At 40.9% G+C, this 20,543-nt stretch overlaps 1 protein-coding gene across 1 annotated transcript; it reads left to right on the top strand.

Annotated features, from left to right (window-relative positions):
- Positions 1-13: 13 nt before the first annotated feature.
- On the top strand, positions 14-20,476 carry stn1 (STN1 subunit of CST complex). Its single transcript, XM_087998815.1, has 10 exons — positions 14-146; positions 5,563-5,772; positions 12,117-12,212; positions 13,182-13,253; positions 14,265-14,420; positions 14,827-14,944; positions 15,291-15,423; positions 16,057-16,170; positions 17,030-17,102; positions 17,904-20,476. Exons 2-10 carry the CDS (start codon positions 5,610-5,612, stop codon positions 18,059-18,061), a joined length of 1,083 nt encoding a protein of 360 aa, XP_087854941.1. The 5' UTR covers positions 14-146; positions 5,563-5,609; the 3' UTR covers positions 18,062-20,476.
- The last annotated feature ends 67 nt before the right edge of the window (positions 20,477-20,543 follow it).

Genomic DNA, 20,543 nt, shown 5'->3' with positions numbered 1-20,543 from the left:
CAGCGCCACCAATCACGCGGCGATCGCATGGATCGATCGATCAGTCCAGGGAAACCCTGTTGGCTTTCTCAATGGCATTCTGACAGTTAGTGAATTCATTGCAGGCTGTGGAGGGAAGCTGATTCTATTGCTGACCATTCCTTCAGGTACAGTATAACTCCTCAGACCTCCCCGTTTGTTTTTGGATAACATTTCCTATCCCTTTACCTTTCTGAAATAATCTCCCTGTTGGGGCCTGGAGGTTCTCGATGTTTGTCAACTCAGGCCCAGGCCCAGGCCCTGGCCCTGGCCCTGGCCCTGGCCCTGGGGATTAGAGCCAGGGCGGCTTCCGTTTCCAGATCCTGGCAACAATTGGATAATATAGCAAACAAGAAGGCGATTCAGCCCATTGGGACCATACTGGCTGCAAGTACCCCAGAGCCACTTTCTTGTCTGATCCTCCTTGCACTGCAAATCTTTCACCTTCAGTTAAGGATTCAATTCCCTTTTGAACTTTTCAATCGAACCTGCGTCGATCACGCTGTCAGGCAGCGCGTCCCATAGCCTAACCGCTTGTAAGATTAAAAAAAAGTCTTCGTCATCATTGATTCTGTTGCAAATTACTTTAAATTGGTGCACTCTGACACTTTATCTTTTCACCAATGGCCACAGTTCTCCCTATCAGCTCTGTCCAGATATTTCCTCATCATTTTAAACAACTCTGTCAAACCTCTCTCAACCTCCTTAAACAGTCCCAAGTTTTTCAATCTATCTGCTCTGCTTCGTGAAAGATGCAGTTGATATGCTTTAGAATAAAAAACCCTGGCGAAACTCATCAAGACTTCAGAAGAGTCATGTTGGACATGAAATGTTAACTTGATTTCTCTTTCTGTAGATACTGCTGAGTTTCTCCAGAATTTTTAATGTCAGATTTCCAGCATCTTCTGTACTTTGCTTTTATTTGACATATTTAAAGTTATTTTTTGAATCATACAGTACTTTGAGTATTAGATGCAAGTGCTGCAATTCATCTGCTCGCAATGAGTTTCCTTCACGTCTAACTCATCCATCAGATAGACAATCTATATATAATGTAAAGAATATACTGCAACAAATTTTAGTCAATAACAATGTTGATTAGATGAAAATGTAAGTGGACTTTAATTAATTAAGAGGAATAAATGCCAAAGTAGGTATTTCATTTTCATTTTAATCCAATCCTGACATGATTTTTTTATTTAGACAGAGTATAGTGTCTCAGTCAGCTGGTTGTGCAATGAATTTCAGCAAAATACAATGTTTTATTTTCTATCTTCACCCATATCCCTCATTACAGGAATTATTCTTTTGAATCTTTTTTTGTACTGTCTCCAAAGTCCTTCAAATCTTTCTGTAAATGTGCACATCCCTCATTCTTGGAATCATTATTGTGAATCATTTTTGTACTTCAGATCTTTCTGTAAATGTGGTTTCAGAGTTGGACACAATTTTCTAGTTGAGGCCAATTTAATCGGTTATAAAAGTTGATCATTGCTGTTAATACAGAAGTAAAGTACTGTTGAAACTGAAACAAAATGTTGGAAATACTCAATATTTGGGAAAACAAAAACAGGAGTAGGCAATTTGGCCTCTAAAGTCAGCTTCATCGGTACACAAGATCATGACTGATGTGACTGTGGCTTTAACTCCAATATCCTGCCTTGCCTGCCTAACCTTTATGTGGAGTTGCCGGTGTTGGAATGGTGTGGACAAAGTTAAAAACCAGGTAAAAACAATGACTGCAGATGCTGGAAACCAGATTCTGGATTAGTGGTGCTGGAAGAGCACAGCAGTTCAGGCAGCATCCTTGGAAAGGCTTTTGCCCGAAATGTCGATTTCGAAGCTCCTTGGATGCTGCCTGAACTGCTGTGCTCTTCCAGCACCACTAATCCAGAAGTTAAAAACCACACAACACCAGACTATTGTCTAACAGGTTTACTTGGAAGTACAAGCTTTTGGAGTGTTGCTCCTTTGTCAGGTAGCTCATGGAGTAGGATCATAGGATACAGAATTTATTCCACTAGCTACCTGATGAAGTTTTAATTTTGCTTAACCTTTGACTCCTTGTCAATCACAATTCTGTCATGGTGCAATCTTTGGGGGGAAAATCCAAAAAGAATGAACATTTCAAATTGACAACTACTCAATGTTCTGTTTCTCTCACCCCAGATACTCCCTGACCTGTTAGTATTTTGTTTTTATTCATTCATGGGATGCAAACATAAGAGGCTGGACCAGCATTTATTTAGTTTTTATTTCACCATAAATTCCTTGTGTTTGTACTCCAAGCCTTCATATATGAAGTTCAGTATCCAGAATGCCTCATTAACCATACTCAATCTGACCTGCCACCTTCAATGATTGGAGCACAAATATTTCTGTACGACCCTCCGTCCTTAATTTCCCTATAACATTGTACTCTTTTTGATTTAAACTGCCTCCCCGTGTTCTTCCTGAAAAAATATACAGAATCATTTCTCACTCTTCTTTATGAAATTTCATCTGCTTTGTGCTGAGCATTCCACCAACCTGTCAAATCCTGTCTAAAAGCCATCACTGTTCTCATCATATTCCACAATGTTTCCAAATTTTATGCCACTTGCATGTTATGCCTATTAAATGCTCTTGGAAGTCCATGTATATCACATCAATTACATTACCCTAATCTCTCAGTTAAGTCATCAAAACAATTCCCTCAATTAGTAAAACAGGATTTGCTGTCAACTGAAACAATAACAGAAATTGCTGCAGAATCTCAGCAGGTCTGCTGGCATTGTGGAGAGAAAGCAGAGTTAACGTTTTGGATCCAGTGCCCCTTCTTCAAAATAAGAAGCGTCACTGCATCTAAAGTATTAACTCTCCTTTCTGTCCACAGATGCTGCCAGACATGCCAAATTTCTGTAGCAATTTCTGCTTTTGTTTCAGATTTCCAACATCTGCAGTTCTTTGTTTTATTTTTGCCTTCAACTAATTTAGACTGACTTTCCATAATTAATCTATATATATGTACAAGTAACTATCAATTTTATCCTAGATAATCATTTCTAAAAGCTTTCCCTTCTCTGAGATTAAAACTGACTGACATTTTGTTGGTGAGTTTTTCTGTATACCTTGTTTTGAACAAGTGTGTAACGTTTGGTACCTCTATGTTCACTCAGTAAATAGAAGAGGGGTGTAATATTCAAGGTGCATTGTTGAATACCAAAGCCAGACACAGTTAAATCAGGACTTCATCAGGCTTTTGTTCAACTGCACTTACAACATACCTACTCTGCAATGGTTGGATTGTTTAGCTTTACATTTATTGACATTACTGAGCCTTATTCAACATCATTCCTATCTAGTTCACCTTTCATTTGCACACTGCTATAGATAGATCTACAGTAAGTAATGTACAGGACAACCTCGATTATCTAAACAAGACGGGCAGGAGGTATTTTATTTTGATGATTGATTGTTAGGGTAAATGATCTGAACATAAACAAGCAGTAACTTATGGGTGCCGATTATCTGACAATGCATGCCATAATGCCATTTAACTGAATGCTAAGTTGCCTAATGCCATTTTTATGGGACCTTGAGATCTTGTTCAGATAATCCAAATTCAGATAATGACGTTTGGACAATCGAGGTTGCCCTGTATCTCTTGAGTTTTCCTTCTCAGCTGAACCATTTATCTTTTAACAATGCTCTTAAAAAGTGTATTTTAGGGAAAGAAATTTGCTGTCCTCACCGACTCTAGGTCTGTGTAGAACTCCACTCACACATTGCCCTCCTGCCTAACAAACCAGTTGGTATGCTTCAAACTGGAAGCACATGAAGATGAAAACCAAACGCTACCTGATCCAGCTTCTACCTTCCTAACACAACAGATGACCTGACTGCCCTCTGTTCTGTAGCACTAAATTTTTTTTTATTGTTTAATCTGACTTCAGCTTCTTCATCCCTCTGACCACTCTTTTATGACAGTTCATAAACAATTACTGATAACTCCAAATAAAGTGAGAGCGGTTTTATTGCATTCAGACTGTGAGTGGATAGCAACAGGCGCTATGTGGATAAAATGGTTGAACTCTGGCTCCATGTGAAATTCGCAAGGTTCCACGCTATGTGATTCTCTGGTGAAAACTAGCCAAGAGAATTCACACAATTCCTTTGTGAATGTGACGTGCAATATTCCCGGGCTAATCCTGCCTTCCTTCCACATACTAGCAATAAGATATTAAAAGAGTGGCTGTAGGAATGGTAGTATCAATTAAGGGTAAAAAGGGGGCATTGTCTTGAGGAGAAAGATGCATGACTGAAGTTTTGAATGAATATTTTGCATCTGTCTTCACAGAAGAGACAGAAGTGAATCTTATAGTAGAATAGGAGGGTTGAAGGATACTGGATAGGATAATCATAGGGTGGAGTTGGCAGAAACTCTGACCACAATCTTTCACTTCTCATTAGACTGAAGATTGTACATGGTAGGTGGTAGCATAGTCAAAATGTCACTGTGCTAGTAATCCTGAACCCAAACGAAACCAGAAATTATGGAGAGTTGCTGGACATTCTTTGTCTCGCTCTAAACTCTCTGTCCTTGGCCTGCAACCATGGATGTTTAATGAAGGTTTGAGGAAGAGTGCCTTTCTCTTAAGTAGGCACTTCATAACATCCTTGGAGAGCCTCCAATTGTTTCTTATCCCATTGTGACCTCCTATTTCAGCATTTATCCTGTCTTGCCTCCATCCGACCAGAAGAAAGAGCCCTGGGATTTAGGAGATGGGGATGTGGGAGACAGAACCCAGGAATGGAGTGTCAGGGAGTTAGAGCCTGGGATATTGGTAGCGGCTGGGAGCACAGATTCCAGGAGAGGAGGTATTCCAGAGGAGAGAGGTATCAATGGAAGTTGGAGGGTGTTTTAAAAAATTCTCAAGGTCAGGTTCGTAGGAGAGTAGTCTGACACAGAACAAACGACCAAGAGGCGAGTCTGCTAGAATATGGGCATTTTATTCCCCGCAGCGTCGCCACAACGGGTCTGGCTTATACTCACTCTACATGTTACCGGAACTGGGAGCCGTCAGTTCTCGTAGAGCGGTTGCCAACAACCCACGCTCGGCGGTTAAACGTAACCCCGGAGCAGACTCACCGAACTGGAGACTTTTCCAGCTGATATACTCTTTTCCAGATATAAACATTCATGTGAACAGCAGAGCAAGGCTAAAAAACACATTCCATTCTGGTTACATACAGATAAGAAGATTCACACGGGGAGGTGTGTAATAAGATTCACACGGGACTAAGCAACACCTCCATTCCGGTTAGATTCACACATGTATTGGGACATAATTTTTAACCGTTTCACCACAGAGGGCTACAGCGTCATTTTAGGGAGAGTTGCGCTCAGACCAACCCATTTAATCTTATGTTGATTGAGGATTGTGTTAGTTTGACAGCACTCCACTGGACTTCAAAACAACTTAACTAGGAACAGATTTCCAAATTCCCAGATTTGACTTGACAGTGAACTCCATTTTTTGATTTCTTCTGGTTGAACTGCAGGTGGATGCAATAGAGACTGAAGTGTTCAGTTTTGTGCACTGAGGCTTATGCAGGGTGACAGCGCAGAAGAGTGTGCAGAAATACAGAAGAGTAAGAATGCAGAAGACCCACTGCCCAGCATGTTGTGGGGACTGGACCCAGTACATGGAGTATTTGCAAAACTCTACATCAAGGACATCCTGGAACTTAAGAAATCATGTCCTATTCCAGGTGAGTCACTGGATTAACAGTATATTTAAATAAGGAACGTGGCATTTGCAGCTCACTAAGTTAAATACAGAGTAAAATTCCCTCTACTCTTTTAACCTAAAAGTAAATCTGTCTCTACACTGTCCCTACCAAACTCTCCCAGAACAGGGACACATGGGGTTGAACGCAGAGTAAAGTTATGATCTAACTCTTTTAGACGGAAAGTAAAGCTCCTTCTGCATTGTCCACAACAAACGCTCCCAGGACAGGACAGCGTACGGTTAGATACAGAGTAAAGTTACCTCTACTCTGCCTCCATTTAAAAACTTCCAGGACAGTTACAGCACAGGTTTTGATATTTTAATCAAAAAGTAAAGCCATCTCTACACTGTCCCCATCAAATATTACAGGTCAGGGCAACATATGTTTAGTTATGGAATAAAGCTGTCTCTATTCTTAAACACAAAATAAAGTTCTTTTTACACAATCCCCATAAAACACTCCCAGTCAGCAACAGCATTGGATTAGATACAAAGCAAAGCTTCCTCAATACTATCTCATCAAACTCTCCCACAACAAGAATGATATTGGTTAAGTTGAAGAGGAAAGCTCCGTCAACGCTGTTCCCACTAAACCATTCCAGGGCAGGTACATCATAAGATTAGATACAGAGTAAAAGTACCTCTACATTTCCAAGGACAGGTACAGTATGGGGTTAAATTCAGAGAAAAACAATTTGAAGTCTAAATTTCCAGTCTCTTGCCTAGATTAATGACTGAAGATGGCCCTCTGGTGTGGAGATCAGATATTGCAGCAGCATCACCCTAATCTGGAAACCTGTGTTTGGGAGATGGTGGTGTTGGACTGGGGTGTACAAAGTTAAAAATCCTGAAGAAGGGCTTATGCCCGAAACGTCAATTCTCCTGTTCCTTGGATGCTGCCTGATCTGCTGCGCTTTTCCAGCAACACATTTTCAGCTCTGATCTCCAGCATCTGCAGTCCTCACTTTCTCCTCAAAGTTAAAAATCACACAACCCCAGGTTATAGTCCAGCAGGTTTAATTGGAAGCACTAGCTTTTGGAGCGCTGCTCTTTCATCAGGTGGTAGTGGAGTATAAGTTTGTAAGATACAGAATTTATAGCAATTTTAACTTTGGAAATCTGTAGAAAGCATAAAATTAAATTTTGTCTTTAATTGAGCTTGTGTCTTATTAATTTGATTCTGACTTTGATAATTTTGTTGTGATTCTGTTTAACTCAATCCTGTGATCATTCATCACCAAAGGAGGCCATTGTGATTATCCCATTTATTGAATGAACTAACCAGAAATCACACTCCCCAACGCTTTCTCTGTTGTCCTGCAGATTTCTCCTCTTCTTCAAGTATCTATTCCTTTTTAAATGCAGTTCCCTTTTAAATCCATTTCTACTGATGTTAAGGCACCAGATGGGGCGGCACGGTGGCACAGTGGTTAACACTGCTGCCTCATAGTGCCAGGGACCCAGGTTCAATTCCCGCCTCCGGCAACTGTGTGGAGTTTGCACATTCTCCCTGTGTCTGCGTGGGTTTCCTCTGGGTGCTCCGGTTTCCTCCCACAGTCCAAAAATGTGCACGTTAGGTGAATTGGCCGTGCAAAATTGCCCGTAGTGTTAGATGAAGGGGTAAATGTAGGGTAATGGGTTGGATTTGTTGGGCCGAAGGGCCTGTTTCCACACTGTATGTAATCTAATCTAAATCACATTAAATCATTCCCTTATGAAGTAAAGTGATGGTGTAGTGCTAATATCATTAAATTGGTAATCCAGAGCCCCAGGCTGCTGCTTTAGGGACATGGATTTGATTTCCATCATATCAGTTGCATTAATTTCTCCAATACTACTTTACTTACAAATACTACCTTCTTACAGTTCCACACACTCACTAGACCTTTGCACCTGAATTACTTACAATCTTCTTGTATCTTCCTCTGCAAAGACGCACAATAATCATTGAGCTTTTCTCTATTAGAACTTTCATGTCTCTACCAGTAATAGACCTACATTTATCTTTGCTAATCATTTCCTTTTACATATCTAGAAGTTTTTACAATCAATTTTTGTTTCTTGCTATTTATTTCCACTGCTGTCAACTTCTTCATAGTTTCATAATTTCCCTTGTTTAGATTTAACCCTAGTTTAATTACATATTTTCCAAACTGAACGGCAAATTCCAAAATACTGTGATCACTAATCCATAAAGGTTCTTTCGCAGCAAGATTATTAATTATCCTTTTCTTATTGCGCTAATACTGGATGCAAAGTAGCCTTATACCTCACAAAAGTTGAAAGAACTGTGGATGCTGTAAATCAGGAACAAAAACCGAAGTTGCTGGAAAACCTCAGCAGATCTGTGAAGAAAAATCACAGTTAATGTTTCAGGTCTGGTGACCCTTCCTCAGAACTGTACCCCAGTTAGGCCATCAACATGTTGCTCCAGAAAATTATCTTAATCACATTCCAGGATTTTTTTCTTTCCAGGTGCTCATGAGATTTACCCAGTTTATATATAGATTGAAGTCACCCACAATGACTGCACTTTCTTGCTACGTACACCTCTAATTTCCTGGTTTATACTGTGCTCAACATTATTACTACTTTTTGGTAGCCTGTAAACTATACTTATAAATATTTACTGCCCCATGCTGCTTCTCAGCTCCATCCAAGTAGATTCTACCTCCTTTTCTTTAGATTGCTGACCATCTCTTCTACTGATCTCATCCCTTATTATCTGTATTGTCCAATCACTTTCTTATTTTGCTTATCCTTCCAATAAGTTAAATATTCAGTTCCCAGTCTTGGTCACCTGACAGCTATGTCTCCATATTGGCAGTTAATTCAAATTCTTTTACTTTTCCCTTCAACACTTACTTCACTGATACATTTCATCCACAATGTGCCTATTTATTTCACCAGTGGTATAAAGTCAGGAGGGAGTTGCCCTGAGAGTCTTCAAAGTTCATTTTGGGACCCAGGAAGTCTCATGGCTTTAGGTTAAACATGGGAAGGAAACCTCATTTATTGTTCTCCCTCCAATGAAGAATCAGTTCTCCAAGTTGAATAACACTTGGAGGAAGCATTGAGGGTGACAGAAGTGAAAAATGTACTGTGAATGGGGGATTTCAATGTTCACCACCAAGAGTGGCTCAACAGCAGCACTACTGTTCAAGCTGGTTGGGTCCTAAAGGACATAGCTGCTAGACTCCTTCTGCAGCATGTGGTGAGGGAATCAACAAGAAGGAAAAGCATACTTCACGTCACGCTTTCTCAGCTGCAGATGCATCTGTCCATGACAGTATCAGTGAGAGTGACTACTGTGCAATCCTTATGAAGGCAAAATCCCAACTTCATATTGAGAATATCCTCCATCAGATGTGTGGCACTATATCACTGTGAAAAAAGATTTTGAACAGATCTAGCAATTCAAGACATGAGGTGCTGTGAGCCATCAACTGCAGCAGAATTGTACTCTAGCATAATCTGCTACCTCATGGCCTGGCATATCCCCCACTCAACCATTACCATCAAGTCAGGGGGATCAACCCTAGTTCAATGGAGAATGCAGGAGGACATGCCAAGAGCAATATCAGGCATACTTGAAGATAAGGTGTCAACCTGACAAAGCCACTAACAAGGCTATTTTCATGCAGAACAGCATAAGCAGCAAGTGATAGTCAGAGCTAAGCAATCCCATAAGCAACGGGACAGATCTAAGCTCTGCAGTCATGTCACGAGGAGAGAATGACCGAGTGGTATTATTGCTGGATTGTTAATCCAGAGACCCAGGTAATGTTCTGGGGTTTTGGATTCAAATCCTGCCATGGTAGATGGTGGAATTTGAACTTAGTAAAAAGTCTGGAATTAAGAGTCGAATGAAGAGTCTGACCATTGTCAATGGTTCGCACAAAAAATCCCCATCTCGTTCACTAATGTCCTTTGGAGAAGGAAACTGCAGTCCTTACCTAATGTGGCCTACTTGTGACTTCAGACTCTCAACCATATGGTTGACTCTCAACTGCCCTTTGAGAAATTAGGGAGAGACAATAAATGCTGGCCTAGCCAGCAACGCCCTCATCCTGTGAATGAAAAGAAAAAAAGCTTACAGTTGTAAATGATGATGAGCAATTAAACAACTCGCTGAAGGAGGAGGCTGCAAAAATATCTCTATCATCATGATTGAAGAGTCCAATACATCAGTGCAACAGATTAGGCTGAAGCATTTGCAGTAATCTTCAGCCAGAGGTGCTGAGTGGATTATCCACCTCTGCCTTCTCCACTGGTCCCCTACATCACCGATATCAGTCTTTAGCCAATTCAATTCACTCCACGTGATATCAAGAAATGTTTGGAGGCATTGAATATTGAAAAGGCTATGGGTTCTGACAACATTCCAGCAACTGTACTGAAGACTTGTGCTCCAGAACACATCACTGTCCTAGCCAAGCTTTTCCAGCACAGTTCAACACTGACATCTCCCCAACGACATGAAACAAATTCAACCCGGTCAATTATCACCCCAACAGTCTACTCTGGATCATCAGTAAGGTGATGGAAGGTGTCATCAAGAGTGCTATCAAACAGCTTGCTCAGCAATAATCTGCTCAGTGACACCCAGTTTTGGTTCCACCAGGGCCATTCATCTCCTGACTTATTCCAACTTTGGACCAAACGTGGACAAAAGAGCTGAATTCCAGAAGTGAGGTGAGTGTGATAGCCGTAGCAAAACAGGAATCAATGGGAATTAGGGAGCAAACTCTCCGCTGATTGAGTCACATAGGAAGATAGTTGTGGTTGTTGGAGGTCAGTCAGCTCAGCTCCAGGACATCTCTGCAGGAGTTCCTAATGGTAATGTCCTAGACCCAGCCCTCTCCAGCTGCTTGATCATTGACCATCACTCCATCATAAGGTCAGAAGTGGAAATGTTTGCTGATGGTTGCACAATGTAAAGCACCATTTGAAACTCCTCAGATACTGAAGCAGTCTGTGTTCAAATGCAACATGATTTTGATAATATCCAGGCTTAGGCTGATAAATGGCAAGTAACGTTCACACCACTCAAATGCCAGGCAATAACCATCTCTAGTAAGAGGCAATTTAACCACTGCCGTTTAATATTCAATGGTGTAACCATCACTGAACCACCCATTATCAACATCCTTGGTGTTACCATTGACCTGAAATGCCACTGGACTCTCCACATAAACACATTAGCTACAAGAGCAGATCAGATGTTAGGAATATCGCAGCACGTAACTCATCTCTTGACTCCTCAAAGCCTGTCCGCTATCTACAATTCACAAGTCAGGAGTGTGATTGGATACTCCCCACATGCCTCAATTAATTCAGTTCCAATAACACTCAAGAAGCTTGACACCATGCAGGACAAAGCAGTCCACTTGACTGACATCACATCCATTCACTCCACGACCGATGTTCAGTAGCAGTAGTGTGTACTATCTACAAGATGTACTGTAGAAATTCACCAAAGATCCTTAACACCTTCTATGAGCACTCCCGTCTAGAAGGACAAGGGCAGCAGGTACATGTGAACAGCACCACCTGCAAGTTCCCCTCCCAGACACTTGCAATCCTAACTTGTAAAATATATTGCTGTTCCTTCATTGTCATTGAGTCAGAATCCAGGAATTTCCTCACTAATGGCATTGTGGGTCAATACATTGTGTGTCAACTCCAGTGGTTCAAGAAGATAGCTCACCAACACCTTAAGGGCAACTACAAATGGGCAATAAATGCTGGACAGCCTGTGATGCCCATGTTCCACAAACTAAAAATAAAAAAAGTCTATCTTTCAAAATTGTTGTTGTTTTCCTCATGTTTATTACACTTCTATTTTTCAAATCATCTGCAAAATCTGAAATTTTGACCTAAATGCCCAAGCCCAGATAATTGTATGTGTTAAAAAGACCAGTGGTTCTAAACTGACCCCTGATTAACACCAAGTGCGCTTCTCTCCACTCTGAAAAACAACCAGTCACTGCTACTTTCAACTTTCTATTCCTCAGCCAATTTTACATCCATGTAGCCATAGGCTTTAGTTTTACGAACAAGTCTTTCGTGTGGTCCTTTGACAAATGCATTTTGAAAGCCCAAATTCACAACCTCAACCACATTATTTTCATTGAGTTCCCCTGCCACCTCCGTTACTGTACCTAAAGAACTCAACACAATTTGCCTAATATTGGTTATCATTTATTAGTCTCATTTATTAGTGTATCTCGGTTTAGCTACAATCCTTGCCAGTATTTAAAATTCTGTAAGTGTTTGCTGATTAATGCAGTGATTAATTCTTAATTCCCTTCATTTGCATAGGAGTGTTCTTCTATAAAACCCATCCTATCACCAAGGTGGACATTTTGGGTACAATTGTCCAGAAGCGAGAGAGGGAGAAGTCTGTTAGTTTCGGAGGTTGGTATTTCTGAATAGAGTTTATGTATTTATTCCACCTTCCCCCACCACCCCCAACCCCGTCTGCTCATCAACATGAGGGCACAAACATTCTGCAGGTCAGTAAGACACCACAGCAGCGGCAAGTCGCTTAGTGGTTAGCACTGCTGCCTCACAGTGCTAGAGACCTGGGTTTGATTCCAGCCTTGGGCATCTGTGTGAAGTTTGCATGCTCTTCCCGTGTCTGCATGGGTTTCCTCTGGATGCTCCGCTTTCCTCCTACAATCCAAAGATGTGCATGGGAGGGAGGTGAATTGGCCATGCTAAATTGCCCACAGTGTTCAGGGATGTGGAGGTTAGATGTATTAGTTAGGGATAAATGTAAAATGATGGGGAATGGGTTTGGGTGAGACACTCTTTGGAGAGTTGTGGATTTGTTGGGCCGATGGGCCTGTTTCCACACTGTAGGGATTCTTAAAAAGATACTGTAAATCTGAAATAAAATCATGGTGCTGGCTGTGCTCAGTAGATCAGGCACCCGCCATAGCAGAAAACAGAATTAATTATTCAGATTGATTTTTCATCACAGCTGCCGGCTCCCTGGACACAACCCCATTTGGAACCTGAAACCCAGTTCTTAATTCTTTCAGAGTTGGAAGACTGAGTAGACCACCCTCACTAATAAGACATACAAAATAGGAACCAAGGTAGGCCATTTGGCATCTTCCCCCCCCCCCCCCCAAAGCCTGCTGTGCCATTCAATAGGATCATGGCTGATCCAACATTCCTAATATCCAATTTGCTAGATTTGACCTTAAACCTTGGTTGCCTGCCTGATCAAGAATCTACCTATCTCAGTCTTAAATATACATGGGCCACTTGAGGTTCAAGGAATAACTAAATTAAACAACTGGTTTCTGAGTTGGCATTTTTGCTCAAAATGACTCTCATTGCCCATCCTGCTTGCTCACTAGCGGATCTGTTTTGCAGTGGATGATGGAACCGGAGTGATCAGCTGTTTGTGTTGGAAGAAACAAAGAGCTTTGGAGAATATAAAACCAGGTACATGGTTTAATTTTCATTCTCACATTTAGTTCCATCTCTAATTTCCCTTGAGGTGGTTCTAAGTGTCTTGAGCTGCTATAAAACATTGAGGGAGCAACATCCATTTGCTGTTAATGAGGGAATTCCAGAATTTTGACCTCATGACAATGAATAAATAATCGGTACTGTCCCTCTGACAGTGCAATTGATAATGCTATTAACAACTGCATCCATAACTTTGCTGATGATCAAGAGTACCCTGATTTGTCAGTAATTGGCCAAGTTAGATTTGTCCCTGCTTTTTATGGACAGGACCTAACTGGGCAATTTTTCACTTTATCTGATAGCTACCAGTGTTAGCTTTACTGGAACAGCTTGTCTAGGATGCAGCCAGTTCCAAAGCACAGGTCTTCAGTACTGTTCAGTACTGTGGAATTCATTGCCACAGAAGGCTGTGGGAGCCAAGTCGTTGAGTGTATTTAAGACAGAGATGGATATGCTCATGATTGGGTAAGAAGATCAAGGATTACAAGGAGAAGGCAAGAGAATGTGAGAGAAACATGTCAACCATGACTAAATGGTAGAGCAGACCTCATGGGCTAAATGGCCTAATTCTGCTCCTATATCTTATAGTTTATTGCCAGAATGTTGTCAGGGCTATAGCCTTTACATATCCAGTGCCTTCAGCCATTTCTTGACATCATGTAGAATTAATTGATTTGGCTGAAAATTAACATCATGATTCTAAGGATCTCCAGTGGAGGCTGATATGGAACAAATTCTGGCTTGAAGCTGATTGCAAGTACTTCAGGCTTGTCTTTTGTACTGATGAGCTGGGCTGACCCATTACTGAGGATGCAATTGTTTTAGAAGTGTTGTCATCAAGTTAATCCTTTAATTAACTGCCACCATGCATAATTGGATTTGACAGTTCGGAAAGCTTTGATCTGATCCATTGGTTTCATAGAATAAAACAGCTATGCTAATCTTTCCCATCAGATTCTCCTATATTCTGCCTTCCTCCCACAGCCTCATTTTCAGTTGGTCTGAATCTCCTGGAGCAGCTGAACAAGATCACTCAGCTAGAACAACAGAACTCCCAGTTGGAACTAGGTGATATCGTCCATGTGAGGGGCTGGCTAAAAGATTATAGAGAGCAAAGAGAAATCCACTCCACCAACGTATGTGAGTCTATGGACAAGGGGGGAAAGAGGGGCTTACAGATGTGAAAGACTAAAATTTGTGCCAATGGGGAAATGGTTTGGATGTTGTGAGGATGGAGGGATTGGGCGTGTGAAGAGTATATGTGAGCTTTTGTGGAATCTCAGTACAGTGGGAGCCTTTTGTGTCTTCAATCACAAGTTTGTGTTTCCGTGATTGGGTGTCTCTGGAAAACTCCCAGAGATGCTGGACCAAGGGTCAAATGGGTTTATGATGCTGGGCCCAGTGTCAAGTGGGTTTAAGTTGTTGGCCCCAGATTCTGTTGTTGAGAAGCTGGGCATGGGTTTGAGTGGAGGTTAAGATGCTGAGCTTGGATTCTAGTGTCTCCAACTGGGATCTCTGATTTCTTTAATGTGTTCTGTTTTTCCAGCTAAGATTGCTGATCCCGTATTCACTGCACAAATCGCTCGGATGCTGGAGCTCCCATATTTATACCGAAACTTTTATGATAAAACTTCTAAAATTTCAACGGATTCAACTGAACCAAAGTAAGAACCATCACAGCAGAGGGGAGAAAGAGTGAACTGAGTGAAAGAAAGCAAGAGGAGATGTGTGGAGGTGTTGGGAGAACAGATGCAAGTCTGGAGTCTGCGTAATGGGCAAAGTGCTTAGAGACAGAAGGGAAGTGGGAGAGCACATGTGAAAGAGAATGGGAAAAGTGATGGAGCATGGGAAGCCGGTACAAAACCTAGAGGGAGTGAACAAAAGCTCAAATTATGTAAGCAAGTCAATATTTTGCTGTATCTGGTTCGGTTTGTTTGCTATTTGGTTCCTACCAGTTTGTTCATTTCTTTCATTTTCCATCTGTTTTTGCTGATACTGTCTCCTGTTTAGTCAACAGGGAGGGAAGATCCTATCACTGCAGAGGAAGATCAAACAGTTTCTGAATCAAACCAGAGTGAAAAATTTCTACCAGCAGGAACTGGAGGCCATTGATTCACTGGTCTGCATTGCTCAACAAAACCAAGTGAGCACATATCTACAAGAGCACTCAGCACAAAGTTCACAGTGGATGGACAGGAAGTGAGGGATTACCGAACATATTTTTGAGATTTTTGAGAAGATTTGTAGCTCAGGTTGATGATATGGATGTGAGTTAGCTTGCTAGGCTGGAAGGTTTGTTTTCAGGCATTTCGTCACCATGACTAGTTAACATTATCAGTGAGAGTTTCTGGTGAAGTGCTGGTGGTATGTCCCACCTCTGTATGTAAAGGTCTCTGTTTCTTAAGGTGGGTACAACACTCACATCATCGGACAAGTGAAACAAAGACATGCACAAGAATTCCTAGAGGCCTGGAATTCTAACCGGAACTCCATCAATAAACACATCGATTTAGATCTCATCTACCTTCCCTTGAAAGATAGAACCAGAAATGACAAGATTCACCTTAAGAAACCAAGACTTCTAAATAGAGAAGCGGGACATACACCAGTACTTCACCGGAGGCTCTCACTGATGATGTCACCTAGTCATGGTGACGAAACATCTGAAAACAAATCTTCTAGTTTAGCAAGGTAACTCTCATCCATATTTATGATATGTTATAAACATGTTCTCTTTTCTTTTGGTAAATTATGTATCCACTGGTTTATTTTAAAGGAAACACCCTGTGTATCAAGGCAGATTCATGAAGTTTTTCAGGAAGCTGTCTGTGCCCTTCAGGAAGAGGGAGTTATTTTCCAGAAAGTGGCTGGACCTAGCAAGCTGTACCTGGTAAGCGTTAAGCCAAATTACCAGCAGAGGCTAAATTCTGATCTCTCTCTCTGTCTGTCTGTCTCTGTGTGTGTCTCTCTCTCTCTCTCTCTCTCTCTCTCTCTCTCTCTCTCCCCCCCATCCTATTCCCTCCTCCCCCACTTTCACCTTCTCCCTCTCTCCGCTATCTTGCTCCCCTCTGCTTTCTTTTGTGAGGACCTTAAGGAAAAGCATTACATTCTACCCCTTGGTGATAATGCCCTTCACAAAGTTCAGGTGCTACTTTATTAAACAGTGCTCATAATTCATTCAACTAATCTTGAGACTTCATAGCTCTGAATACTTAGCAATATCCATAATATTGCATTTTGTCATTCAGACCATTAATGAAGATCATGGGCTCAACTCAAGTATCTACAAGTTTCCATTGGTGACCGGTTGCCACAAATCATTACCATTGCCTGGTCAGTCTCTAACCCATCCTCCAATCCTAGTCAATTTCATTTAGCTGCTATTTAAATGGCTCCTCACCAATGGCTGTTTGAAAACTATAATTTGTAATATTGCTGTAAGGCTGACCACTCAGTGAACTTATAACTATTGATAAATGCCAACTCAGTAATTTATTCCAAATTCAGATTTTTGAGGTCACATTCTTTTTAAGCAAAAGAGTTGTTGATCACTAATCCTTGACTTCTTAATTGACTATAATAAAACACTAATTGCTGGCCCTGGAATTTCTGGTTTTACCGGTATCGGTGCCTAGAATGCACCAGGGTTAAAATTGCATCACTGCATAAGCTGAGCAGCAGGAGCTGGGGTACAGTGGAGTGTGTTAATAATGATGTAGTAATGGTTTTTGCTTGTGATTGCCCTACAGGTGACTGATGAGGAGAAAGAATTACACAATGCAACACTCAGAATCATTCAAGATGACTCCACACGACCAAAACGTGAGTGATGTTCTCTCAGAATCTTGCTGCATTTGTTAAAGTTAAGGTTAGGGTGTTCTGTGTGTAAACCTCTGGGTCAGCAACAGGGTGAGGTGACCAGTTACAATGTGGGATGGGTAGTGGTAAATGATGATTTGCTCTTGTAATACTCCTTTAAGGTAAAAGCAGTATCCCATGAGTTTCAGAAATGGAATCAGACAACATGTCCCCTAATTTTTGAGATTATGTTGCCCATGCTCAACATCCCACTATGTTATAAATCTGTATTCATTACTTGAACCAGCCATCTTCTGAGCCCAGCAGGATTTTTCTGCAATCCCGCAGTGACATGTCACTTTCTGATGGTTTTGAGCATGTGATCATCTAGTGACTAGTCTAATTCTGTTGTCACTAACTACTGTAGCATTGGTTACAGTGAGCTCTTTTTATTACAATGTTTTTTGCTCAGACACATTGGAAAGGACATCTTTAACTTAGTTTACAGAATTCCATTGAATGTAGTGGGAATGAGCTCAGGGAGCGTGATATTCATTCACTACAGATTACGATGCACAGCAGCTCCTGTGAAAGGGAAAAGGTGATTGTTAACTGAAGGGGTACAGGGAGCAGGCACAGAGCATCTTGGTCAGAGATTTACAAATTTCAGATTAACAGAGGAGAGGGTGAGATGAGAGAGATTGGAGAACACAGAAAGTGGAATTCTGAGTATCATTCCTGTCTTGGTCGGTTCTCATTACCTTCAATCTATCAGAATATACTCCTGCCTGCACTCAGTAATAAATTCTTTTCCTGTTGCTTTAGATGTTGAGAAGGGCTGCCCTTTCCTTCACATTGTGAACTGTGTGCGGCACAGTTATAATGCGGGAGTTAGTGAGGCCGCAGTGCAGAGAGTGCTGGACAGATTGGAGTGCAACAGTGAAATAGTCAGCACCATGGACCGACACTACACAGCTGCCTGACTGGCACACAGCCCAACAACCTCCTGAGAAGTGAAACAGCAACTATAATACCAAGAACAATGTGTACTTTGCTGAACAGAGCCAGGAGTTGTGAGCTTGAACCATAACCAGTATCTGCAATCACCCAGTGCGTTGCCACAACCCAGGATGTGAGAAAATCCATCCTATTATCTACAAGAGTAGCAGGGAATGTACCACAAATCATCGAGTAGTCTTAATCCTTATTTTCAGTAAATTTCAGACAAAAGATGTAAGTATTTTGACTAAGAATCTGTCCATGATTATAAACTTATGAAAAAAAACTTGCATTTATTTGTACATGGTACATTTCACTTCCATATAAGTTCTTCAAAGTGACTGAATTTCACTAAACCCCAGTTATTATTGTGTTAGGGTAACACATGTTTTATGTTTTCAAGCAGGATCCCACAACTGACAATGAGACTAACCATCAGAATATCTGTTTTTGGGTGGTACAGGTCAGAGTCACATGGCCAGCTAACGGTATTGGCCTTGCCTCAGCTTCAGTAGATATTACTTGAGTATTGTGGGCACAGACAGTAAGAGAGAACCATGGGCACAGTCAGTATTATTGTGGACATGGTCAGTGAGTAAGAAATTATAGCACATTCAATATGTGAAAATTTCAGGCATATTCAGTGAGTGAGTCCTCAGGGCACATTGAACAAGAACCAGAGACATAGTCAGCAAGTAAGAACTGCAGCTATCCTCAGTGAGTGAGGACTGTGGGTATGTTGAGTGAGAACAATGGGAATCAGCACTGAGTGAGAACTGTAGGTAAGGTCAATTAAAGAGAATTGTGTGTATGGTCAGTGAGTGAGAACTGCGGCACAGTGAGTCATTGAGAAAAATACACAGGATTTTATTCTCTTTGACGTTGTACGTGATGTGGTTATCATTGGAAAGTTAAGCAAGTTTACTCAACCCTAATTCCCCTTGATTTCAGTGTCTTTCTATATTATTTCAGAGGGCAGTTCAGAGTCAACCACATTTTTGTGAGTCTGAAATCACATGTAGGCAAAACCAGGTAAAGCCCAGATAAAGGACATTAGTGAACCAGACTGGTTTTTATGACCATTGCTGGTAGTTTCATAGCATTACTGAGATGACTTTTATACTCCTGATTTATTTAACTTTTTATTAGGTCTGTACTATGTCGTTATTATTTTAGAACTTAGATTCGAAAGTGGAGTCAAATTGTTTTTCGTTTTCAGATCTCTGAAGGCAGCTTGTTTTTCCAACAAAGGTCAGAGTTATTTCAAGAAATGAATTAAAGACAAAATGCTATCCAAGCATTTTTGAAGAATTAGGTTAAATCACTCAGTCATTACCTGTAAAATTAACTGCTGAATATTTAGAAAATTGAGTATCCAAGTTGTGAGATTTTAATTTGTAGAAACATTTAAGCTGTGTAAATTGGTGGAAGTTTCTAGAGTTTCAAAATTGGATAAAAGTCTTAAGGTGCTTTTGCAGTCAGAGGAGGAGGGCTGGAAAGAGTCATTTTGAGTAAGAAATGTAAGTGTTAAAAAAGAAGTGATAATTCTGAGATTGAGTGACTGGAAAGGATAATTCCGGAGTAAAAGGGTTAAGTTTTTCTTTATCCTATTTATGTTATGGTTGTTTTAAATTACCTTGTACAACTTTATTTACTTCTATGTAATAAACTTGTTTTTTTGGTAAAACAAAATGTTGCCAGTTCTGTGTGAGTATATTTGGCGACTGGTCATCACAGTAACCAAACTGGAAAAAAAACCCATATAACCTATCAATCCAAATTTCATTCTGAGATTTAATTGATCAGCATTACTCTCAGCTGTCCTCATACATTTTAAACTCCACGAGCTGTATGATGGGAATTCATATCTCCATTGCATTATCCTGGGCATCTAATCCAGTGACATTACCATTACGCTCACTTTCTCCCCTAAACTCGAATTTCTCAAGCATTGTTAGTTGGTTTGGATTATTCACACATGATGTTTAAACAATCCAGAACAACAGTGCCACGCTGGTCATCAGAGGCTTACTGAGCTTCTGATGATCTCTGACCTTTTGTTTTATGATCTGGATTAACTTCTCCAGTCTCCACAATGAGGCTCGAACACACTACTATCTGACTCAGGAGAGTGCTAGTCACTCCAGTGAGCCTATCAGTGAGGTATCATATTGGTTCAAGACCTGGATTAGCAATCTGTCCTCCCTTTCCCATGAATAATCTTTGGGATATGGAGAATTATTTAATATATCTGTACGCTATTTGCACCTGTATGATGTGAAGAAGCAAGGAATGGTTGCGTCGGAGTATTACGGGTGATTAAAAGGGATAAATTTTGTGATCTGAGTATTTCTGAAGATACCAGAATCTCCTGTTTTCAGAGCCTTGTAAATGGCCACAGGTCAAGAGTAAGAACTGCTTGTATTTTCAGAACGTTTGTGAATTGGGAGATAAGATCTGGAGCAT

Source organism: Chiloscyllium plagiosum, unplaced genomic scaffold (genome assembly GCF_037043375.1).
Source record: "Chiloscyllium plagiosum isolate Xiang-an unplaced genomic scaffold, Cpla_swu_hap1 HiC_scaffold_22, whole genome shotgun sequence".
Classification (NCBI taxonomy): Eukaryota; Metazoa; Chordata; class Chondrichthyes; order Orectolobiformes; family Hemiscylliidae; genus Chiloscyllium; species Chiloscyllium plagiosum.
Note: the sequence above shows the minus strand (reverse complement) of the source record. Positions and strands in the feature narration are given on the sequence as shown.

Excerpts from the sequence above, each read along its gene's own strand:
- stn1 (XM_087998815.1), top strand. The coding sequence starts at position 5,610 with ATGCAGGGTGACAGCGCAGAAGAGTGTGCAGAAATACAGAAGAGTAAG. Across the intron at positions 14,421-14,826 it reads AATCCACTCCACCAACGTAT|CTAAGATTGCTGATCCCGTA; the intron begins GTGAGTCTATGG and ends CTGTTTTTCCAG. Across the intron at positions 14,945-15,290 it reads ACGGATTCAACTGAACCAAA|TCAACAGGGAGGGAAGATCC; the intron begins GTAAGAACCATC and ends TCTCCTGTTTAG.